Below are 26488 nucleotides of genomic sequence, written 5' to 3'. Positions count from 1 at the left end.
AGCTTCCAGAAGCATATCCACACTCAAATCACTCACCGCTCCATTCAGTCACTTAACCCGCGCCGTCCCGGCGACGTGAATTAACACGGCAACATTGCAAGGTCCCTAATTTGCACAATTTTCAATTTTCGCGAGTGATTTCGCGAGTGATTTTTGGCACGTATACCCAGGACACCTTCCTCTATTCCTCTACAAGATGCCAAGCAGGAACAATGCCTTACACCGCATAACCTCTCCCTCCCCCCCTGCACGCCACTGTCTCGGCAATTCACCTGTTACCAGTGACCTGGCCAATAAAGACATTCAGGGCCAGAGTGATTCCCCAATAGATGACAATGTGAAGGACAAAGTTTACATAGCATTAGAGGAAGAAACAGTCAGAAATGATGATCAGGTAATGTGGGAAAAAAAAGGTCATGAATGGTGATGAGTTAGTGAGTGAAACAATGCTGATAATGCCTATATTACTGTTTGAAAACCAATATACTCTTGTACTACATATAAATTCATACCAAGTAAATAAATAAATACTGTTTATGAGTGGATAAAATAGTTACCCTCCCATAGAACTTGATTCCTTTGGTGCAAGCCTGTTAGAAAACCCAGTCAGGTAAGGAAGTACTCGTACCTAAATCCGGTATTTTAAACCTCAGGTGAGCGATTTCTCTATGAATTTTCGATGTTTCTCATCAAAAGCGGATGTTTGAGCCATAAAAAAAAAAGGTCCAAAAATGTCGGGATGGGGCGGGTTAAAGACAACACACAGCTGCATGCACGGCCTCCTGACATCCACCCTTCTGAATCCTATCTTCCTCGTGAGGACAGGGTCCACCTGGCCAGGCTGAGATGTGGGCACCATCCAGCCCTCTTAACCTACCAGAAGAGGCTGGATGACTCCGTCACTGATGCCTGTCCAGGATGCAACACAGCACCCCATACCATTAATCACATTATGGAAGACTGCATTGCACACAACGACCTACGCCAACAACACAACATACACTCCTTGAGAGCTCTGTGGGAAAGCCTGGTCTCGGCCATGGCCTTCCTAAGGGACTCGGGGCTGTTCGGCCAGACTGCCTAGGGAACAACTACTACTATTACTACTTACTGTATATATATATATATATATATATATATACATACAGTACTGTATAACACACTAAAACACTGCTTTTCCTTTTCTTTCTCACCAATGTACAGTTCCACACTGTTCTTCCATACCACATAAAGTCTGCCTCTTTCAGCACTGCCCTCAGTCTCAACTTCCAGAGACTTTCCTTGGCACCCTGTGTATCATCATCATCATCCAGACCTCCTTTCCCATCCCAGGGCAGGGTAAGGAAGGCATCCTGTGTACTGTAATACATCTTTTGTATATGGCCATACAAACGATTGAAATGGAATGGCCATATACAAAAGATGTATTACAGTACACAGGTTGCCTTCCTCACCTGGCCCTAGGGTAGGAAAAGAGGTCTGGATGATGATGATTGTGATGATGATGATGATGATGATGATAATGATGATGATACACAGAGTGCCAAGGAAAGTCTCTGGATGTAAGACTGAGGATGATGCTGGAAGAGGCAGACCTTATGTGGTATGGAAGAACAGTGTGGAGCTGTAAACTGGTGAGAAAGAAAAGGAAAAGCAGTGCTTTAGAGTGTTAGAGGTATATATATATATATATATATATATATATGGTTGCGCTATAGCCGAAACCGTGATAGCTGAATTGAAGAATTTATGGTAATAATTCTAACTGGTGCCATGACCTCAATATTTACCTCTAAAATATCTTTTTTGTACCACATATTAATATATAATAGTCTAAAAATGAGCATGTTTTATGATGTGATCACGATTCTTATAAATACCCCTCACAGTCGATTCATTGATGTTATGTTTCTTCCTCACACTTCGCTTGGTCTCACCATTCTCTATAAGTTTCACATTTCCTGTTTATCTGCATAACTTAGGTTCTTCCTCTTCTTTATTTCCCTGCCAGATGCCGCAGCATTATGTTGGGTGATGGTAGGGGGACGGGGAGGGGGTAAGTTGGCCATGGTCATATCATAAAAAAGGTTATTGTTCTCGCTATCACTGTTCACGGTCTGAAGGTGCGCACTTGAATGGTTTGGCAGGCAGGAGACTCGGCCGGGTGGTCAATCAGCGCTCGGCTGGCGCTGACGTCACATGACCAATCACAGAGTGAAGCTTTTGTTGGCTGGGTGGAGCACTGGAGCCTGGCCTTTTTGAAATTTTCGAACATTTGCGGTGAGAGATAGCAGGCACTTAGTGCATGATAAAGGTATTTGGGTAGTTTTTTATATAGGGGTGATAGCGAGATACGCTATAGCGGTATATATATTGTCACGAGTCGGCTCGTGGCATCATTTGGTGAGAAACCGCGAACTCTAGTAGAATCCCAGTGTTTATCGTTCAGTTAACCGCTCACCCAGCCATGAGTGTTTTTCAGGCAATTTTTCAATGTGTCATAAATGATCGTCTTTGTGCAAGACATTAGCACTTCCGCTGGGCGATTTATTGTGGGCGTGTTTCGCTCATTCTAGCCGTTAGTAATCCGTTTGGACAATTGCCTCTTTCCCACGATACGAAGTCAGTCAAGGTTTGAACGCCGCGGAAGCAGGTAGTGTGTGGCAGTGTCCTTCCTACGACGCAGTTCCAACCGCCGCCGTAATCCCACTTAGCTGTGATTGGCGAGAGACTTAGCGAGTGCAGTGTCCTTCCAGTAACGACGCCCAGTCATCCGCTTTGTCCACTTTTCTGACCAGTATTTTCTTTTCATATTTTCCTACATTTAAGAGTTAGCTTTTGAGTGAGCAAGTGAGTGCGATCTCCTTACTTTGAATTCATTTGAAATGTAACGTAAATTTATTTCTTTGTAATCAATAAATTTAACAGTTCTTTTCTCTCGTGTTTTATTTTCAATATTAAATTTATTCTAGTTGCAGCTCCTAGCTTGCATAAACGCTTTGCTATTCATAACTGGTACTTAGTCCAGTCTTTTGTATTAAGCTTAAAATCCGTTGTGCCATCTAGGAGTTAATGCATCAGCAAGAACCTGATATCATTAATACTATTAGTTATTGATTGTCAAGGGGGAAGTCACTTTCTCCAGAGGCTAACAGTACTAACAACAGCAATTGTGAGGAATTAGTCTCTGCTGTGTACTTTTGAGAAAGTTTATAAAGTCTCGTTCTTAGAGAATCGGCGAAGCAAGCCAGAATAAAGTAATCATTGCTTGATTTTTCGCAAGACAATTCATTGTCCCTGCTCTCAGTATTATTGAATATTATCCTTTAATATTGAATACTCTTTAAAAACCCCGTGACACACACACACACACACACACACATATATATATATATATATATATATATATATATGTGGAAGCTTTGCCATGGCTATCCCCTGTTAGGTAAGTTCCCATGAGGGAACAAGGTGTCAGAGGTTATGATGGTGATAATGATGATGATAGTGATGGTGTTGGTAATGATAAATATAATAATTATCAAAATGATTAATTACAACTACAGTCTTCTGCATCTCCCTAATTACAAGCAGCAAGTACTTAGATGTACAACCACGCAATTGTATCTTTATAGTGTTAAACTTATATATTAAGTAAATGCATCATATATGAGGATAGTTAAAGCTTGTTATACAAGGAATTACACAGGGGAATTTGTCTTCTTAGAGTAATTGGAAAAGTATACGGTAGGATACTGACATAGTTAGGGAAATAACAGAAGAATTAGTTGGAAATGAATTAGCAGGTTTTAGGAAGGGAAAGAGTTGAGTTGATCAGAAATTCACCCCAAGATGTTTAGTGGAAAAGTCTCTCGAGATGGGGAAGAAGTTGTAGGCAGCCTTCATGGGTTTTGAGATAGCATATGACACAGTGGACATTCAAATGTGGAAAATACAATATTCAGAATACAGGGAGTAAATGGGAGGCTGTTGAATGCTGTGAAGAGTATGTATGAATGAACTTGGGCTGCAGCGTGTGTGGATGGTGAACTGCATGATTTTTTCTATTTGAATGATGGACTGAAACACAGATGTGTCATGTCTCCAAAGTTGTTTCATCTGTATATGGATGGAGTTATAAAAGAGATACAAGGTAAGGCAGTGGACGTTGGAGTGGCCCTAATGAGACTGAACAGCGTTTGGAAATTTCTGTCCTGATGTTTGCAGATGATACTGTATTGTTAAGTGAAGATGCAGGGGAACTGCAAGGCTTGGTGAATAGGTTTAAAAATGTGTATGAAACAGAATCCAAAGGTGAACATAGGGAAGAGTAAATTTGTGGTCTTTGAGAGAAATGATGTCATTGAATGCACAGTGAGGCTGCGACATGAGAAATGGAAAATGTGAGTGCATTTGAGTACTTGGGTAGTGTGGTAAGTAGGATTGAAGTTTAGAGCATGAAATGCTTGAAGGAGTGCAACAGGAAAGAAATCAGTGATAAGAAATATGGAAGTGAGCATGAAAGTAAAAAAGTCACTGCATGACAACACTGTGATGCCAATTCTAACATATGGAAGTGAAGCTTGGACCTTATTGCAAGGACACATGTCAAGAGCAGGAGCAGTGGAATTTAGTTATTTGACAGGAACATGTGGGGTTGGGTGTAATGTCGTGACTGATCAGGAGGAACATTTCAGGTTTTATGAAACTGACCTCCTTAAATTAAAAAACAAACCCCAAAATTATCTGCCACGCATGGAACACCTCTTTTTCTGCATGTAAATACAGTACACACAAAAATCACACTATGGCCGTTACTTCAGAGTGCTTTACACACTGAGATCTGAGGTGCCACTTGACCCATATGTTATCCATCTGACCAGAATACAGTGAAACAAAGCATAAAATCATCTTTTGGAAGTGTCTAGAACCATATCTGATGTCCAGAAAAATAATTAAATCTGTGAGATTGCAGTGTTTTTTTTTTTTTTTTTTTGGCTTTTGCTTTGACACATAGAAGTAGGTGCAATTCAATTTCTTCTGATATTCTCATATCTGTTCTCATGCTTTTTTGTTGCCTATCATGCTGATAATTCATATATTTGTCAGGTTTGTGTTGTAATACTAAGTTTTACTGTTAAAATGAGCAAGCAAAGAACACAAGCAACTGCCAAACATACTATGGTTCTTCACACTCAGATCTTCCTCTTGCTGAACTTCCAACCCATCTACAAGTTGCAAGACATTTGCTCTTCTTGCAGTAGAACAAACAGTACCAACAGGACTGTTATTCCAGACGTAGGCCAAAACTTACTGGCCTTTGGGGATGTGCAAACATTCCACAAATTCAATAAAAAAAGTGAAGACAAAGCTCCTTTGTTTGATGGAAGAAGGCTCACATCACTGAAAGAATGCATGCAGGCTGCAAAAACCAAGAATTTTTTTGAAAAACTTAATTATTTGTTTGATACAGCTATGTGCCAATGTGATGATCTGTCTGCGTTTAATTGTGAAAAGAAGATGAAAGTTCCACGAAGAGAGCATGCCTTTCTAATCGACCAGAGAACCAGGCGGACTATGCAAATTAGTGGAGTAGACTGGGAGGTGACCAACAGCATGGAAAGAAAGAAGGCAAGAGATGATCAGATGCAAGAAAGACAAGAGCAGACAAAGGAGAAAAAGGAGAGAGGTAGCAACCTCAGCAGATGTGGCTGAATTAATGCCAGCAGAATCAGCCTCAAGTAAAGAAATTTTTGAAGATGAGTGGCTGGGCGATATCGCCATGCAGAGACAAGAACATTTCACTAATTCCCACTTTAGCTTTTGGAGCAGATCGGTATTGTGTGTAGAATAGGGCTGCTGCAGATATTAGTACTGCTACATTAGTTGACTATGTAATCATTAGTTTGAAGACCACAGAAATGTAATTAACCATCACAAAGTATAGAAAGCACAACATAAGGTATGGAGGAATCTATGGTAGTGGTGATTTCCTCATCCTACTAGGATGAGGAAATCACTACTCTATTTTTATATGGAAAGAGAAACACGACATTAATGAAGGAGAAAAAAGGTAACAGGTGGTATCGGACAACATAAATTGAAGACCACTTTATGATAGTCAGGGAACCTGAAATCTTCTATCTAGACCATCTGACACTCAAACAAGGAACTGGCACTGCCGCTGCGGAAGGAGTTCAGAATTCGATTGAAGAAATGGATACCGCAGATAAGATAACTGCAGTGGGAGCCAATTGCACGGCCACAAACACTGGACAGAAAAATGGAGCCATTCACCAACTAGAGAGCCGCTTGGGTCATCTGCAAGGATTTTAAATGAACTTCCACTCTGCCACTTGTGCAAGGAACTCATTGGTCAAACCGAAAGTGCAACACAATGGAAAAGTCCAAATGACAAAGCTTTGGTTAAATGTGAAAGTTTGCCACTTTCCTCTACAGGAATTACAGTACGTGTATTGCTGAAGGTCCCCTTCTTCCAGATGCTGACCTCAGAGAATAGAGTCATGATCACACCAACCTCTATAAAATTATCAAAGCTGTAAGGGCTGGTGTCATGAATGAAGATCTCCTAAGGGTGAAGGCTGGGCCAATGTCACATACAAGATGGCTTACGACTGCCAGCAGAATTTGTCAGCTATATATAGCATGGAAAAGAGTAATGATGAACTGTTATCACTTACAGAGTTTGTCGTGTGCCATTGTGGACCCATATGTTTCAGCATCAGGTGTTATTCAAAGTGCACAGATGGCCCAAAACATCTACTGGAGCATATCAAGCTACTGCAATTTTTTCCACCTCCCAGTGAGACTGCTGCTTGGCAGGTAATCCAAAAAAATGCCTTTTGTGTTCAGCCTGAAAATGTCTTGTTGGCAGTGCTAACAGACATACACTGGGCAAATCGGAAATCAGCCACAGACAGAATCAAAACCATTCGACATGCCCATAACTATGCACAGCAACGTATCAGAGAATTTAAGCCACCAAAGATCAATCAATATCGAGGATTTACTTCCACCAGTCGAGGAGTGCATAATGGAACCACCAATAACGATGCACCTGTCTGATGAAGAGCTCAATACGATCAGTGAAGAGTCCTTTATTATCCACAAACCATGTCATTCACAAGATGTGGAATGCTGTGTCAGGATGGTAACAGAAGCATCTGGAGCAGTTTATGGAAAGGCTACACGAGATGGCTTCATTAGAATGGTACTCAAGTCCCATGATTTTACATTGTACTTCAAAACTAAACAAGACTTTAAAGCATCATTTACTCAATAAAAGTCATCATCTACACCATTTTTTTATCCTATGAATAACATTTTATATCACAAGACAATATAAAGGAGAAATGATGTCTCAAGACCCTGGGAAACTGGTCTCCAAAAGTTATGGCTAAATAGCAAAATGCACAATTCTCCCATGCAAAACAGGATGTACTGTACTTGTTAGAGTGAATTTTTGTTTTCATTTTTTAATTTACGGAGGTCCTTTGTGCAAAACTTGAAATGTGCCTGTTGATCTGTTACACTTTGCCCAGTGACACTATGCCCTATGCGGAGTTACATGGAGAAAGACTGAACTGACAAATGAGAAAGTGATGAAGCATTGTGGTGTGGATGTAGATGTAGCTGTGACAGAAAGTGTCAGAAGAAATACACTGAGGTGGTTTGGCCATATAGAGAGGATGGAGAGTGAGAAACTAATGAGAAGTATGTATGTGAATGAGGTGGAGTGGGGGAGAGAGAGACAGGGAAGCCAAGGATGTGACAAAGGGATGGAGGGGAGAGGCACAAGAGAGGAAAGTGTGAGTTGGGGGGAGGGCAGAATAATGGCAAGGGAGAGTGCAACATGGAGGTGATTTGTTTGTGGCCATCCCTTATGGGATCAAGGCATCTGGCTACAGACTGATAGACAGATAGACAGACAGACTGCTGAGCAATGAGATAGTATCTTACCTATGGGTTATCAATATCCAACATACCTATATGAAATGATAATACACTAAAAGGAGGTTCTGGAGTCTGTGTTGTTAACCCCTTAACCGCGGGGCGTCACTTTCGTAACGCTTGGGAGCAAGGGATCATACCGCAGGGCGTCACTTTTGTGATTCTGTGTTATTTTGAAAAAGCCCGGGCTTTCAAGTGTGGCTTGTATCATCTATCAGTACTGCCAATGTCCAACACTAGTCAGCACTCCTAATCTCATCTGTACTCCCATCCATTGTTGACAATTTAGCCATTTCTCCACGTTCTTGACTTCCTTCCCTACTTCCCCTCCATTACCCTATCCTCTCGCCTGCCCGGCTGTGCTATGCTAAGTAAATCTTCACTGGAATTTTTCACTGATTTCATCCATTGAAATAAGCCCTATGCTCTATTCTTATACTAAATAATATATACAAGAAAGAAATAAAGTAAGTGAGAGTGCCATACACCCGGAATTGGCTTATTATCACCTGACAACACCTCACATGCACTCGTTCACTAATTTTCGCTGTTTATTTCCCCTTGAAATATGACGTATAATCTATTTTCGTAATAAAAATATATATAAGAAAGGAAGGGAGAAGCCTAAGTGATATTTACATTCACCTGGAACTACCTAATTACTGCAACACTGTATTCTACGCTAAGTAAATCTTCCCTGGAATTTTCCACTGATTTCATCCACTGAAATAAGCCCTATGCCCTATTCTTATACCAAATAATATATACAAAAAAGAAATAAGGTAAGTGATAGTGCCATACATCTGGAATTGGCTATCACCTGACAACACCTCACGTGCACTCGTTCGTTAATTTTCGCTGTTTATTTCCCCTTGAAATATGCCGTATAATCTATTTTCGTAATAAATATACATATAAGGAGGGAAGGGAGAAGCCTAAGTGATATTTACATTCACCTGGAACTACCTAATTTATTACGTATTGTCTTGGTTTCCTGCCAATCATTTCATTGCTATATGTTAGCAGGCCTCACAAGGCTAAAGTTGGTAGTATTGCACTCACCCTACCCAGGCGGCAGGAGGCCACCACTATCAGTTCACTGTCATCTTTCAACGTGAGGGTATGTCTGATTCGCTCCTGCTAACTTCCACCGCTTTTTTATCCCCATGCAAAGGGCCCTGTGACCTTTACCCCCTACTAAACCTTGCGTGGAAAGAGGTAAAGGGCTAACAATTGATAAAGAGTGACTACGATCTTTTTATTGAGTAAAACAGTGCAAGTGGAATTGTAAATAATGTGTACATAATGTGTAAACAGCAAGTCTGATTCGCTCCTGCTAACAATGAATGTAAATATACGTGAAGAGTGGAAAATACTTTTATAAGTTACTTCAAGTGACAGTGCATAACAGTGTAAATAAAATACAAATAAGTAAATAATGTAAATAAAATAGAGAACGTAAATAGAAATGTAAATGAGTAGTATTATAAGAATACGAGTATATACACTAGGAGTAATGAAAGTGAAAGTTTCACTCGAGCATGTATGAATACTATGAGTTATGAGAGTGAAGGTGAAAGTGACATTCACTCTCAATGCTAGTATACAGGACGAGAAAGTGAATGCTACGTATTTTACTGAAAGAAATTGAATGCCTACAGTGACAATAAACTACTATTACTGAGGGAAACTTATGGATAAAGACTGTAGATATATATAAGTGTTATATAGTAACAGATATATAAACTGTGAGTGTTTTTATGAATAATAAATGACAGAACACCAGCGGCGAACTAGCGCAAGTGGGAAGGTCATACGCCTTCGTAATTTTCATTGCTTTCACAGTGAGAACACCAGCGGCGAACTAGCGCAAGTGGGAAGGTCATACGCCTTCGTAATTTTCATTGCTTTCACAGTGTTGTTTTTTTTTTTTGGAGTATGGATTCCAAACTATTTGAGAATCAATGAATAGTGTTTCTAGTGATAACATCAGGCTGTGGTAATCATATTACGGGTTGTCGGGAGACTTTGTTACCCAACTTCAGAGGTCTCCACAAGTCCTACGGTACTCGACGAAGGCTCAACAAACACCCCAGGAGAATGCTGACGGTATGTGCCATAAGCATATATGATTTTAATATTCTAGGACTAATAACTGATTTTTGCCAAGCTATTTTTAGAGTCTATCGGAGCGCGAATATGCCCGCAGGAGCCGCAAGAAAAAGCAAAACAAGCCTGCGGTTAAAGGGTTGATGACAATGATGATACTGTATTGTTAATGACTGTGGTGATGATGATGCTGGCAATGACTAGATAATTAGTGATTTTCATTTCAGTTACCAAATTTTCAATCACTTAAAAGAAGAACTCTGTAAGTATAGCCAAGTGACTTACATATCGATTATCAATATCCAACAGAAGTGAAGCGAAGGCAGGCTCAGAGGTGCTGGTAATAGCCTCATGAACTCGCGGCGCCCCAACACACAACACAAGGGACACATCGAGCCCGGTCAGCAGGCTCAGGATGGTATCAACACTGCGCTTGGCAAAGAGATACTGTGCCTCATATTTTGAAGCCTCCTTGGGTGGCAGCAACTGAAAAATAATAAAACTGTTGAGGGAATGGTTTCATACGAAGTGGGTCCTTATTATACGTTATCTTATACATATTCTTTTATTTTTTTGCTGGTAATTCCTCCATAGCTATTTGGTGGTTACAACACACCAGTGTGAGTGACAGCTTAGCATAGGTTTAATCCCAAGAAGTGGTAGGCGTTTTTTTTTACCATATACAGTAATGCCATCAGGGGAAGTAGACTGGACAGATGGACTAGGGTAGCTTCACCTCAGGCCCCAACACCTCAAATGGGGTAAAGTGGGGTTGGCTCTCTCTATTGTATTGTCTTTATAAATCCTCAGTATAGTGAGAAATACTGCTACTTTAAGTTTCATTGATATTTTAAAAGCTTATGTGCCAGTTCTTCCAAAACAGGTATCAGTGTGAGGAAAATGTTCTGATATTCTAGAACACATCCCCAATATATAATGAGGGCCATTTGTAGTTCATCTATCTTAACTTGGTACTAACCTTCATCCTTCCCAAGCCTACCTTCCATAGTTCACTGAATGAATAACACAATATTAAGGCTAAACATCCATTCCATAGCACTTCTTCATGGCTTGCATCATATTCATTTGTAAATCTTGTTACAGCTCAATTCAAAATACGACAACACTGAGGCTCTACATCCTTTCCATACAGTTCGTCACAATTATCATCATAGTCCAGTCTTGACTAGGGGTTGGAGTAAGCAAAGTAACTGGAGACCCCACAATAATTTGTAAAGTTATATCAAAATCTGTCCATGCATGTGGAAGTTGCAGAGCGGACATGAAATTGTGGTCAGACTGACAGACGGACTGACGTAACCATGCAAACCTATAGTCCCCAACCAGTTTGACTGGTAGGGGACTAAAAATGATAAACATAAAGGAAGAAGTTGGCAGTACTACATCAAGTTAGTAGATGATGAGCACCTTTGTCCACCACCAAGTTGGACTGATGTGATTACTGTACTGAAAGTTGAGGGCCAAGAGGCAAACCTAAGTAGACATGGAGTGATAACAAACTTAAAAATCTCAGGGCTGTTGATGCTGATCTACTCCAGTCAGACTGGCCGATCATACCAATGAACTACAGGCAAGAAACCACTCCTGGAGGGTCATTCTGTGCAGTGATCTGATGTTTCCTTGCGACTGACAGCAGCTTGTGACAGCACGCGCATGAAAGAGTGTGAAGATTTGGTTCTTGGAAGGATGCCATGTTTGTAACACTCTACCCATTCTTTAGGGGCACCAGTGCAGACACCACATCACCCCATTATCTGGTTATATGGTTATTACCCAACATAATAACAGTTTCCTGGATTACAGGAAACCATTAGGTTTGTTATTCAGGGTAGAGCAACCTGAAGTGGAAAGAAGAGTAATTACAAGTGACAGAATGGAAAGGAAAGGAAGGAATAGGAAGAGAGGAGGGCATACACAGAGACAGAATGAGAAAGATGAAACAACTAGGAAGCACTACATGTAGTGAGTGGCTGATGGTCATCACCACCTCCCACCAAAGTCTCAGGGTAAAGGAGCCAAACACAGATACTGAAAATGATAAAAAAGCTATCACTTGACAAGGGTTTAACCCGCCCCGTCCCGACCACTTTTCCACCACTGACTCCCCCCAATCCCGATCATTTTTGGAAAAAAAATTTTTTGGCTCAAACTTCCGCTTTTGGTGAGAAACATCGAAAAATCATAGAGAAATCGCTCACCCGATACAGGTAGCAGTACCTCCTCACCTTACTGTGTTTTCTATCAGGCTGGCTCCAAAGAAAACGAGTTCTATGGGAGGATAACCATTCCACACCACTCATAAAAGGTATTTATTTATTTATTTGGTACGAATTTATATGTAGTACGAAAGTATATTGGTTTTCACATAGTAATATAAGCAATATACGCATTGTTTCACTCACGAAACACATCAACATACCTGACCTTTTTTTGGCAACATTACCTGATCATCATTTCTGACTGTTTCCTCTTCTAATGCTATGTAAAGTTTGTCCTCCACATTGTCATCGATTGGGGAATCACTCTGGCCCTGAATTTCGTACCATGGCATGACATGTCTTTACTGGCCAGGTCACTGGTAACAGGTGAATTGCCGAGACAATGGCGCGCGGGGGGGGGGGGTTAGGTCATGCTGGGTAAGGCATTGTCCCTGCCTGGCATCTTGTAGAGGAAGGTGTCCCGTGTATGCGTACCAAAAATCACTCGCAAAAATTGAAAATTGTGCAAATTAGGGACCTTGCAATTGAGGCGCGTTAAAGTACGTAGACGGGATTGGCAGTGACAAAACGTGTGGACGTTAATTCATGTCGACGGGACACCGCGGGTTAAACATGCTAGCATAATCAAGACCTCTAAAAATGTAAAATTAAAACAAAAATATAGTCCTCATCAATATCAACACAATCATCTAAATGCTCAATATCAGCTCTGAGACTGGGATAAGAGAATGAAGGAAAAAAAAAAAAAAGTCATCATCCAACCCTAAATTTCACCTAAGAAATGGCATGAGGTAGGACCCAGAAGCATGATGATGATGATGATGATAATCTTCATCATCCCAACCCTAATTACTCCCTGAGAGGCGGGGAGGTAAGATCCAGAAACAACCATACCAGCGGGAGAACTATCAAACAGTAAGTCCAATAAAATGATTCACACAACAATCGAAACATTATATAAGCCTTCTGCATCCGGGTTCCATCTCAAAAGCAGTCACTCATCTCTACTGCTTCATCCTTTATTGCCCCAACATAAATGTTGTGGTCTGGGGTTTGGCTGCTCACTCCAGCAATTTAAGGTGATGGTAATCTGCTCCTAACCCCTGAGTGCCATTGTGTAAACAATAAGTCCCAACCCTCCCTCAGATTTAAACTCTTATAAGCCATATCCAGTTGCTGCCCCATACTCACCTGATCACATGGCATAAAACAGTTTACTATACATTACTACCCACTGCAGAACGTGGCTTCTCGAGTTACATCACCATATTCAAGGTTTAAAGTTCCAATGTGTATATCCAAGGGGTGGCTATGGTTTACTGCTCATGTACAGCCACTTTGGGATGAAAGAGGCTGGTCACTCTCATTTTAAATGTCAGGACCAACTTGACTAGCCCGGGTTCCTACGCTCCTCATGGGGCAACACTGGATTAGATGATGCATGAATGAATGAATATTACCTATGAAGCTTCTATGATAGTTACACCTATTTACAGTAATAACTGTATGGCAAAAGCTGTGATATTCTGGAACACATTTCTGACTCAGAATGAAGATCTAAGATAACCCTTGCAATATGATGATGTTTCTTTCTATTGTATTCTTGGGATCTCCTAACAACTTTATTTACTGGTACCTTAGCAGAAAGACCCCTAAATGACAAAATGTCTTATTCATGTTTAAAAAGAAATTCAGTGGTAGCAAGACTAAAAGAAAAAAAAGTTCTCGAAGAAAAGGGGTTAAAATAAACTTATGGTGGATTAATTACTTAGGTGTGAAACACTCTCAGCTGATTATAATCACCTGCCCAACTGGAATTAAATACCAGAGTTCTCAAAAATCATTAAAGTAAATGAAAACTTACATATATTTATAAAATGAACTTGTGCATTAGTTCATCTTCATACTAAGCTTAAGGGACTGCTGGTCAACAAGGCGCTTCAACCAGATGTGGCCCAATAGGGTCTCATTCTGAGGGGTGGATAGGTTCAATATTCATGTCATGCTGCCAAGGGACAAGAAAATATCACTCTGGTCTTACTGTACATGTCTGACTGAGTACTCTACAATAACTAATGCCAGGCCCCTACTCTCCTGTTGGGGCTAATGTGGATTGAATTAGTAATGTACAGGACAACAGAGTGGTGAAAAAGGTATATATGAGCGAATCTGAAGGCGGGAGGAGGCAACGTAAGCTAAGGAAAAGGTGGAGAGATATGGTGGATGAATGTGTGAGGAAGGGAGGTTTGGAAGTCAGTGAGGCTAGGGAACTGACACGAGATCATGCTGGCTGGATGAATATTGTGAGAAGTGCATGATCAGAGATTTGGCACTCCTTTTTAACATGACAGCGTCCGGAATGACTCAATCAGATATGAATATGTGAAGCTACAGAACGTGGTGAATGTGTTTGGCATATCAGATACGGCCAGGATTCCGGGGGCTTGAATGGTGAGTGAATGGAAGCGTGGCCCATTGGATTGGGTAAACTTAGGCTGTCTGGACGTTGCTGCCCCTCACCCTGCCCTAGGGTGGGAGAGCAGGTCCAGATGATGATGATGATGATGATGATGATGATGACATTTGTGCAGGGAGGGGATTGGTGATAATACCCTCTTTAGGCACAAAATGATCCACAGGTATATGTGGCAAGTGATGAGAAGGGTGGGTGGTGAGCTGGATGACAGGAAGGCAATGATTGATGATATGTGTATGGATGAGAGAATTAAAAAATGTCTATCTATCTATTGCCAGAAGCTTTAATCTCGTAAGGGGTGGCCACAAACAAATTGCCTCCATGTCGCCCTGTCCCCCGCCATTTCATTGCCCTGGTCCCAGCTCACACCCACCTCTCTCATATACCTCTCCACTCCATCCCTCCATCTCATCCTTGGCCTCCTCCTACCTCTCCCCCCCTCCACCTCACTCACACACATTCTCCTCATCATTCTCTCACTTTCCATCCTCTTCACATGTCCAAACCACCTCAGTGTGTTTCTCCTAATGCTTCCTATCACATCCACATCCACACCACAATGCTCCCTCACTTCCTCATTTGTCAGTCTGTCTCTCCATGTGACTCCACATGCTCCTCTCAAATAACTCATTTCCACTGCTCTCACTCTTGACTTCTGTCCCTCCAACAAGGTCCAAGCTTCACTTCCATACATTACAGTTGATATCACAATACTGTCATGAAGTAGCGTTTTTACTTCCATGTTCACTTCCCTGTTTATCACTGCTTTCAAGGAATCAGCAACCTTTCTTCCCTTTCAAGCACTTCACCCTCTAAACTTCCATCCTAACTCATCACACTACCCAAGTACTTAAATGCACTCACATTTTCCATTTCCTCCTCATCCAGCCTCACTGTACATTCACTGACTTCACTTCTCTCAGAGACCATAACTTCACTGTTCCCTATATTCACCTTTAGACTCCATTTCTTTCACACTCTCCCAAACTCATCCACCAAGTCTTGCAGCTCCCCTTCGTCTTCACTTAACAACACAGTATCATCTGCAAACAACAGTACAGGTAGTTTCCAAACACCACCCTCTCTCACTAGGGCCGCTCCAACATCCACTGCCCTATCTTGTATCTCTTTGTACAGGTTGTTTCCAAACACTACCCTCTCTCACTAGGGCCGCTCCAACATCCACTGCCCTATTTTGTATCTCTTCTATGACGCCATCCATATACAGATTGAACAACCATGGGGACATGACACATCCTTGTTTCAATCCAACCTTCAAATAGAAAAGTTCACTCAGTTCACTATTCACACACACTGCAGCCTTAGCACCCTCATACATACTCTTCACGGCCTTCAACAACTTCTCATCTACTCCACATGTGCTGGAACATAAGAAAAATATGTGTTGGCAGAACAGACAGAGAAAACTGTGCTTGGTCGGAAGTTGTCCAAACAACGTGTCTCGGTGTTGTGCTGTGCCAATGCTAACAAGATGCACCACCTCAAAGACGTTATTATTGGATGTGCAAAGCAGCCACATTGTTTCCGTGAGTTAATGGATAGCCTGCCTGTTGTGTGGTACCATTCTGTGAAGGCCTGGTTTACCTCAAAGATCTTCAGAGATTGGTTCCACAGACACTTTGACAAGAAGGTTATCCATTATCAAATGGAAGAACTTGGTATCCTTCATGACCACGTGAAGGCTCTCCCGATCATTGACAATGCCCTTGCACATCCATGGGAGATGGATTTGGCTGCTGATAACAGCCATATCAGGTGGATGTCTCTGCCACATAACACAACTGCTCTCATTCAACCAATGGACCAAGGTGTTATCGTGGCAGCCAAGAGTCTCAACGAGATGATGGCGTCGACACACGTGGGGAGCAGACCTTGCAGAATCTGCAGCGTTACAACAGCAAGTCTGTGGTGTTCACCTTGGCTAATGCTTGGATGGAAGTCTCTATCAAAACCCTGGAAAGTGGTTGGTCTTGTCTCCTTCAGGGATGCGAGGCCTTGCCTGACTTTGAAGGATTTGAAGTGGACAATTTCTCCCTTCAGCTATGAAACGCAGAGCAAAGTTGTGGACATCAACGACATGAGTGATTGGTTGGACAACGACGGCAGCGATCCAGGTGATCAAACGTTATCTGGTGAAGAGATCGCCACTACTGTCTCTGCAAGGCCAATGGAGGAAAGCAATGAGGACGACGAAGACCCTGACTCTGGCCACCCCGCCACTCCATCACTCCCTCATCTTGGTGCGCTACAGGCTGGAATCAAGCAGGTGCTCGGTTATGTTGAGCATCCTCACTGCAACAGGGAGTTGGTGCCCCTCAAGCTGGTGATGGATCTGCAGGCAGTCAGGGACACTGTCAACCTCCAACAGAACTGCCGCATCTATTGTTAGATGAAGATCGACTCCTTCAAGCCTGCCACCCCCACGAATGCCAGCCCCTTCTCCCCACCACCACCACCACCACCATCACAACCACCACCACCACCCTGTCAACCCCAGTCTTCAATCTCAGACCCACAACAAAGCACATCGACAGCCAATGAGTTGCCGTTATACGTGAGCTTGTGGCTGTCTTCAGAGTCTCCTGAGGTGGGTGGGGCTCCATCATCTCGTCACACATCCCCGCTCATCACTCGGCTTCAGCAGATGATGATGATGATGGAGGAGGAGGAGGATTACATAGGAAAGCAAACAGCAACAGACCTTATGGTCCTTTCGAGGCTGCTTGTTACAGAGAAAACTATAACTACAAGATCTAACTCTACATGCTGAAGGATAAGGATAGAAAAGCAAGAAGGCTCCCCCCACCACCAAACTCCAGGAAAAAGTGAAAAAAACCACCATGCAGCATGGAAAAACTGATATGGAAATTTCATAGAAAAAACTGGAAAGGAAAAGTCACATTCTATAATACTTTGTCTATAAGCTACCCGACTGAGTAACCAGAAAGAGGAAGTAATCAAATAAACTAATAGTTAAGGCATGACATTATAAACCGGTACACTGAGTTTATAGGAAGTCTGTGGACATAACATGGAAACTACACACTGCACAGTGTGGATGTTTAGGGGTGGTGCAGCAGCCTTGCCTGGTGCTTCTGAGGAAGGCAGCAGTCAATCAGGCCCTAGCTCCGTTCACTCCACTGAGACAAGGAACTCTCCCCTGTGGGACAAGTACACAAGTTTCCTCCTGAAGCAGTGACCCCTGGTACATTAAAAAAATCCCGATGGTGGTCACTTGACTAACAGGGACCCTCAGTGATCCACAGCCCATCACAGGTCGAAAGTGAGGGTAGTGACCATTACTCAGGGTTATCTGTGCAGATCCTAATCTGTGCTTATATTGCTTTCTTTGCATTGGGGAGATTGAAATACTGTATATACGACGGGTGTCTTAGATAAAATGGGGCTGCACAGTGTGGATGTGCAATGCATAGAGTGGATGTTTAGGGATGGTGCGGCAGCCTTGCCTGGCGCTTTTTAGGTAGGCAACAGTCAATCAGGCCCTAGCTCCGTTCACTCCACTGAGACAAGGAACTCTCCCCTGTGGGACAAGTACACAAGTTTCATCCTGAGGCAGTGACCCCTGGTACATTAAAAAAATCCCGATGGTGGTCACCTGACTAACAGGGACCCTCAGTGATCCACAGCCCATCACAGGCCGAAAGTAAGAGTAGTGACCATTAACTCAGGGTTATCTGTGCAGATCCTAATCTGTGCTTATATTACTTTATTTGCATCGAATAAACTGAAAAATGCATAATGACGTGACGCGACACTATGTACGGGTACGTTGTTTACAGGGTGTCTTGTAGACAAAAGGGGAATGAACTTACACATAGCTATAAAAGCAAGTTATTCAGACAGAAAAAAAGTCAGCTGAGGATTCTCGTGCAAATACTAGTCTATTTTGTTTTTGAATGTCTCAATTGAGATACTGTTCACGGTATCTGAGGGTAATCTGTTCCCGATATTTAAAACTCTGTTAAAGAGGAAGTATTTTGCTTCGTGGGATTGGAAACACTTTCCCATAATTTTGCAGCCATTACTTCTGGTTTGACTCGACTGGTCTATATCAAAATATTTATTCATGTCTAAGTTGTCATATCCCTTCATGATTTTGAAAACTTCAATCAGGTCCCCTCTTAACCTGCGCTTCGTTAGGCTAAATAATTTAAGTTCTTCAAGGAGCTCCTCATATGGTTTGTTTCTACGTCATGGTATCATTTTTGTGATTTCGCTGAATTTTCTCTAATTTTTCAATGTCCTTTCTGTAGTACGGAGACCAGAATTGCACACAATACTCAAGATGGGGGTGCACTAGTGAGCTGCACAAGGCAAGTATGACTTTTTCAGATTCAAACTCAAAACTTCTTCCAATAAAACCCACCAGCTTGTTTGCAATTTTAACTGCCTCGGTGCACTGCTTACTTGGTTTTAGGTCATTTGATATTATCAAACCAAGATCCTTTTCATTGTCTGTACTTGATAACTGGATACTGTTCATTTTGTAGTTCGCATGGACGTTGTTACTTCCAATAGGAGGAGGAGGAGGAGGAGGAGGAAGCAAACAACAACATACCTTATTGTCCTTTCGAGGCTGCTTGTTACAAAGAAAACTATGACTACAAGATCTAACTCTACATGCTGAAGGATGAGGATAGTAAAGCAAGAAGGCTCCCCCCACCACCAATCCCTCCAGGAAAAAGTGAGAAAAACCACCATGTAGCATGGAAAAACTGACATGGAAATTTCATAGGAAATATTGGAAAGGAAAAGTCACATTCTATAATACTTTGTCTATAAGCTACCCGTTTGAGAAACATGAAAGAGAAAGTAATCAAATAAACTAATAGTTATGGCATGACATTATAAACCGGTACATTGAGTTAATGGGAAGTCTGTGGACATAACGTGGAAATTACACACTGCACATTGTGGATGTTTAGGGGTGGTGCAGCAGCCTTGCCTGGTGCTTTTTAGGTAGGCAACAGTCAATCAGGCCCTAGCTCCGTTCACTCCACTGAGACAAGGAATTCTCCCCTGTGGGACAAGTACACAAGTTTCATCCTGAAGCAGTGACCCCTGGTACATTAAAAAAATCCCGATGGTGGTCGCTTGACTAATATGTACCCTCAGTGATCCACAGCCCATCACAGGTCGAAAGTAAGAGTAGTGACGTTAACTCCAGGCTATCTGTGCAGATCCTAATCTGTGCTTACTGTATATTACCTCATTTGCATTGAGTAAATCGAAAAATGTATAATGATGTGACGTGATGCTATGTTAAGTTTACGGGGTGTCCTGTAGACACGAGGGGACTGCACAGTGTGGATGTGTAGGGGTGGTGTGGAGGAGGAGGAGGAGGAGGAGGAGGAGGAGGTGGAGGAGGAGGAGGAGGAGGAGGAGTTCTTTGATCTTTGTCAAGTTACAGTGTTAGCCACTAGACCACATGGGACACCTGTACACCTGCTGGAACCTTGCAGGTTACGACACCTGTCTGCTGTTCACTGGGTGGTAAGTACTGTGGATTTTTTTATTTTTATTGTTCATGCATTGTTTCCTTTGTGTTTAGGATTATACTGCGTATTCCAATGTGTGTTTTATGTCGAATACAGCCAAAAGACTGCAAAACACTGCCAAAATTAAGATGGGTAATGTGCATATGAGTAGGGTTTTTGTGTTTTTTTGCTGTCCATCTATCTATCTATCTATATATTGCCAGACGCCTCAATCCCGTTTGGGGTGGCCACAAACAAATCGCCACCAAGTTGCCCTGTCCCCCGCCATTTCATTGCCATGCTCCCAACTCACACCTCCCTCTCTCATATACCTCTCCACCCCATCCCTCCATCTCATCCTCAGCCTCCCCCTCCCTCTTCCCCCCTCCACCTAACTCACATACACTCTCTTCGTCAGTCTTTCACCCTCCATCCTCTCCACATGGCCAAACCACCTCAGTGTGTTCCTCATAACGCTTCCTATCACATCCACATCCACACCACAACGCTCCTTTATATCCTCATTTGTCAGCCTGTCTCTCCATGTGACTCCACAGGCTCCTCTTAAATAACTCATTTTCACTGCTCTCACTATTGACTTGTGTCCTTCCAACAACGTCCAAGCTTCACTTCCATACGTTAGAGTTGGTATCACAATACTGTCATGTAGTAACTTTTTCATTTCCATGCTCACTTCCCTGTTTCTTATCACTGCTTTCAAAGAACCAGCAACCTTTCTTCCCTGCTGTACCCTTTCAAGCACTTCACCCTGCAAACCTCCATCCTTACTCATCACACTACCCAAGTACTTAAACGTACTTACATTTTCCAGTTCCTAACCATCTAACCTCGCTGTACATTCACTGACTTCACCTCTCTCAAAGACCATCTCTTTACTCTTCCCTACATTCACCTTTAGATTCCGTTTCTTACACACTCTCCCAAACTCATCCACCAATCTTTGCAGCTCCCCTTAGTCTTCACTCAACAACACAGTATCATCTGCAAACAACAGTACAGGGAGTTTCCAAACACTATCCTCTCTCACCAGGGCCACTCCAACATCCATTACCCTACATTGTACCTCTTTTATTACCCCATCCATGTACAGATTGAACAACCATGGAGACATGACACATCCCTGTTTCAACCCAACTTTCAAAGAGAAAAATTCACTTAGTTAACCATCCACACGTACTGCAGCCTTCGCACCATCGTACATACTCTTCACAGCATTCAACAACTTCCCATCTACTCCATATATTCTTAACACTTTCCACAATCCTTGTCTATCCACCCTGTCATATGCTTTCTCCAAATCCATGAAAGCCGCATACAACTTCTTTCCCTTCTCTAGAATCTTTACCACTAAAGATCTAAGAATAAATATCTGATCTACACAACCTCTTCCCTTCCTAAAGCATCCCTGTTCTTCTCCAACTAATTCCTCTGTTCTTTCTCTAACTCTGTCAATAAGTATCCTACCATACACTTTCCCTATTATACTAAGAAGACAAATGCCCCTATGATTACCACACACTTCTTTTTCCCCTTTTCCTTTGTACAAGGGAATAATTATACCTGACTTCCAATGCTCCGGGACTCTACCTTCCTCCCAGGCCAATCTGCACATCTTCCACATCCATTCTACTACTATCTCTTCCCCATGCTTCAGCATTTCACTACACACTCCATCAATTCCTGGGGCTTTCCCTGATTTAACTTTTTTCATTGTTTCCACAACTTCTATCCTACTGATTTCTTCCTGTCTTCTCACCTCCCTCCTTCTCCCAGCCATTCCCCAGCCACTTATACTTGCATTACTTCCATCCTCTATGTTCAACAATTCCTTAAAGTGTTCTCTCCATCTGCTCACTTTTTCTCCCTTCTCCACTAGTAATCTACCATTTTTATCTTTCACTCCCCTGCCAACTTCACTTCCACCCTGTCTTACCCGGTACTCTTTTCACCTCTTTCCAGAACATTTTCTTACAGTCCCTCCACTTTACACTCAAATTCCTTCCAAATTCCTCATCCACTCTCTTCTTACACTCTCTTACTAATCTTTTCACCGCTCTCTTTCTTTCTACATATAACTCTCTCTTCCGCCTCTCAACTTCTTCCACGCCCCTATTTCTAATCCATTCATTGTATGCTTTCTTCTTTTGTGCCAAAGCCTGTCTCACCTCTTCAGTCGACCACGCTGTTCCTTGCACCCCCCCCTCTGTCTTCTCTGCCTTCCACACACCACATCACATGTTGTTCATGCATTGTTTTATTAATGTCTAGGATTATCTTGCATATTCCAATGCATGTTTTGATGTCTAAAAACAGCTGAAAGACAAGAGAACACTGCCAAAATTAGGAGGGGTACTGTATATATTGGCTGGGTATAGGTACAGGGTTGGGTATGGGCATGGCAGAGGATATTGCTCCTTATCCGAACTTTGCCGCTACCTAGACATGCCTTTGGCTTTATTATGTCAGATAATTAATGGATTACTGTATAATTATTCCCCTGCAGAAAGGAAAAGGGGGAAAAGAAGTGTCTCAGTTTAACAAGAAAAGTATAAGGTAAGATACTTATTGACTGAGTTAGGGAAATGATAGAGGAATTACCGTAGCTGGAGAGGAAAAGAAAGGCTTCAGGAAGGGAAGAGGTTAGGTAGATCAGATATTTTATCCTAAGGTATTTTGTGAAAAAGTTTCTAGAGAAGAGAAAGAAGCTGTATACTGCCTTCATGGATCTGGAAAAAGCTTATGACAGAGTGGATAGAGAGGGAATGCAGAAAATAATGAAAGTACATGGAGTACGTACATAGGAAGTTGTTGAATGCTGCAGACAGTGCATATGAGGTTGCTAGGGTTGCAGTGTGTGTGGATGCTCAACTGATCGAATCATTCTATCTGAATGTTGGACTGAAACAGGGATGTGTCATGTTTCCATGGTTGTTCAACTTGTAAATCGATGGAGTTACAGAACACATACGAGGTACGGTACAGTAGGGGAGTGGATGTTGGAGCGACCCTAATGAGTGCAGGCAGCATCTGGAAACTTCTTGTTCCGTTGTTTGTAGATGATACTGCACTGCTAAGTGAAGACACATGGGAACTGCAAGGCTTGATAAATGAGTTCAGGAAAGCATGTAAAAAACAAAATCTAAAGGTGAATGTAGGGAGGAGTAAAGTTGTGATCTCTGAGAGAATTGAAGTCACTGAATGCTAACAGAGGCTGGATAATGAGGAAATGAAAAATGTGAGTGTATTTAAGTGCTTGGATAGTGTGATGAGCAAGGATGGAAGTTTGGAGGATAAGGTACTTGAAAGGGTACGGGTACAACAGGAAAGAGATTTATGGTTCATTAAAAGCAGTGAGAAGATATAGGAAAATGAGCATGGAAGTAAAAAAGTCACTGTATGACAGTATTGTGATCCCCACTCTAATGTATGGAAGTGAAGATTGGACCTTGTTGGAAGGACACAAGTCAAGAGTATGAGCAGTGGAAATCAGTTATCTGAGAGAAGCACGTGGGGTTACATGGAGGGAAAGAGTGACAAATGTGAAAATGAAGGAGCATTGTGGTGTGGATGTGGATGTTATGGAAAGCATTAAGCCAAATACACTGAGGTGGTTTGGTCATGTGCTAGGGATGAAGAGTGAGAGATGGACTAAGAGAGTGCATGTGAGTGATGTGGATGGGGGGGGGAGGAAGAGGGAGAAGGAAACCTAGAATGAGATGGAGGGATGGAGTGGAGAGGTATATGAGAGAGAGAGTGTAAGTTGAGGGGAGAGAGTGAAAAATGGCAGGGAACAGGGCAATGTGGAAGTGACTTGTTTGTGGCCACCATTTTCGGGATTAAAGCATCTTGCTATAAACAGACAGAGAGATACTTACCACAAAACGAAAATGACAGTTGAGAGGGCTCTACCTCCAAGCTATGGAGTCTTTGTACGTGGCTTGTACTAGGACTGTAATGCTTATGGTACTGACAGTGAAACCTCTGCAGTAAAGGAAGAGGATATTTGTAGGCTTAAACATACAGAAATGACAATGATCATATGGATGTGTAATGCATCCTTGAATGCAAGCCTTGGGGGGGGGTTAGGATTATGACTGAAAAACTGCGAGGAAGAATATGACTGGAATGTATTAGTGTTGTAATAAAGAGAGGTAGACTGAGATGATCTGGGCATGGTGAGAGAATGGAGGGTATCAACTGGATGTGGAATGTGAGTACCATGAACACGGGGGGTATAGTTGCTAGAGGCAGACCGGAAAAGATCTGGGATGAGATCACCAGGAGTGACATCAGGGACAAGGGATTGAATAGGCAGGCTGCCAGAGATCAATCAACGTGGAAAGCCACCATTAGGCAACCACGGCCAATGTATGCATGCATAGTACAGCCTTTATAAATTATCTGAATGATACAAATGAATGGTATAAAGAGGAATTAGTACATTTGTAACAAGCATTTAACTTCCTTTACTTACAGTGGATGGATTACAAAGGTGTGAATCAGTAACAGGAGTGATGAGAGAACAAGAACTGTGGCCACACTTCTCATTATTTCTTATCAAGGTAGAACAAGAGAGGCAGTAGCTTCTCTTGCTGGCTGCAATGGTTCTGATGCCTTGCAATCTGAAATATACAATAACTGTAAGTTAGTTTGTTCACTTCTGTATCAAAAGGTGCAAAAATACTATCTGGAGATGGTTAGACCTGTGTGGAGGAGCCAGGATTCTGGGAGCTTGAATTATATCTGAATGACTGTGTGGCCCATTTCGTTAGACATGCTGACAAAACTCCTATTTCAGGCTTTCTCTTGAACTTATTTTCTGGATCTTACCTTACTCCCTCCTTAGGCAAAAAAAGGTGGCAGCAGCGGCGGCAATGACAACAATGGAGATGATGACAGTAATACAATAAAACTTGTCAAGTGGTCAGAGAAGTGATCTGTGTGAACGGATGTAGGTTTATCCCAGGCTGAACAGTAAAATGGTCTAATATTTCAAATTTTGTTAAAACAGACTTTGCTGATCTTCCACAAGACCCACAGCCATGTCATACAAATACCCCCCCTAACTCCATCATGCCAGTCCAGCATGAGACATCCCTACCATAGACCTACAATGAACAGTAGGTATTAGTGCCAAAGAATGATGTATGAAAATCTGTGGCAGGCACGAAGCTCGCCTCAAACAACTGACTATTCCTGGTATGCCCAGAGTCCAAATATTTAAGACAACAGTGATTAGTCACTCTTTCATGAGAGGCACCGTGAACAACAAATCGCAGTCATCCGTTGTATGTGAATCCCTATGGGTCCTATGCGATTACAACGCCATAACCCACTAGACCACCAGCCCTCCATTTAAATACCGTACAGTACACCTACATTATACAGTAAAACCTCGATTTAACGGCATTCATCCTAACGGCAACCCCAAACTAACGGCACAAATCTATCTATCTATCTATCTATTGCCAGACGCCTTAATCCCGTACGGGGTGGCCATAAACAAATCGCCTCCACATCACCCTGTCCCCCGCCATTTCACTGCCCCGCTCCCAACTCACACCCCCCTCTCTCATATACCTCTCCACCCCATCCCTCCATCTCATCCTTGGCCTCTCCCTCCCTCTCCCCTCCTCCACCTCACTCATATACACTCTCGTCGTCAGTCTCTCACCCTCCATCATCTCCACATGGCCAAACCACCTCAGTGTGTTTCTTCTAACGCATCCTATCACATCCACATCCACACCACAACGCTCCTTTATATCCTCATTTCTCAGCCTGTCTCTCCATGTGACTCCACAGGTTCCTTTCAAATAACTCATTTCCACTGCTCTCACTCTTGACTTGTGTCCTTCCAACAATGCCCAAGCTTCACTTCCATATGTTAAGAGTTGGTATCACAATACTGTCATGTAGTAACGTTTTCACTTCCATGCTCACTTCCCTGTTTCTTAACACTGCTTTCAAGGAACCAGCAACCTTTCTTCCTTGTTCTTCCCTCCAAACTTCCATCCTTACTCATCAGACTCCTCAAGTACTTAAACGTACTCACATTTTCCATTTCCTCACCATCCAACCTCATTGCACATTCACTGACTTCACCTCTCTCAAAGACCATCACTTTACTCTTCCCTACATTCACCTTTAGATTC

The 26488-nt window shown here is 42.3% G+C and overlaps 1 protein-coding gene across 1 annotated transcript in view; it reads right to left on the bottom strand.

The window, feature by feature from the left end:
- The window catches only part of LOC145408092 (rRNA N(6)-adenosine-methyltransferase ZCCHC4), a 139737-nt gene that overhangs the window by 98158 nt on the left and 15091 nt on the right, over positions 1 to 26488 (bottom strand). The window contains exons 3-4 of the mRNA XM_080278900.1: positions 24808 to 24955; positions 10363 to 10563 (exon numbers count right to left, since the gene is read on the bottom strand). Of these exons, the coding sequence (XP_080135026.1) occupies positions 10363 to 10563; positions 24808 to 24955 (349 nt within the window). The remainder of the gene's footprint in view (positions 1 to 10362; positions 10564 to 24807; positions 24956 to 26488) is intronic.

The sequence above is a fragment of the Coenobita brevimanus genome, chromosome 75, assembly GCF_032717465.1.
Source record: "Coenobita brevimanus isolate Jiangsu-jjx chromosome 75, ASM3271746v2, whole genome shotgun sequence".
Taxonomy (NCBI): domain Eukaryota; kingdom Metazoa; phylum Arthropoda; class Malacostraca; order Decapoda; family Coenobitidae; genus Coenobita; species Coenobita brevimanus.
This window is presented reverse-complemented; position numbering and strand designations above follow the sequence as displayed.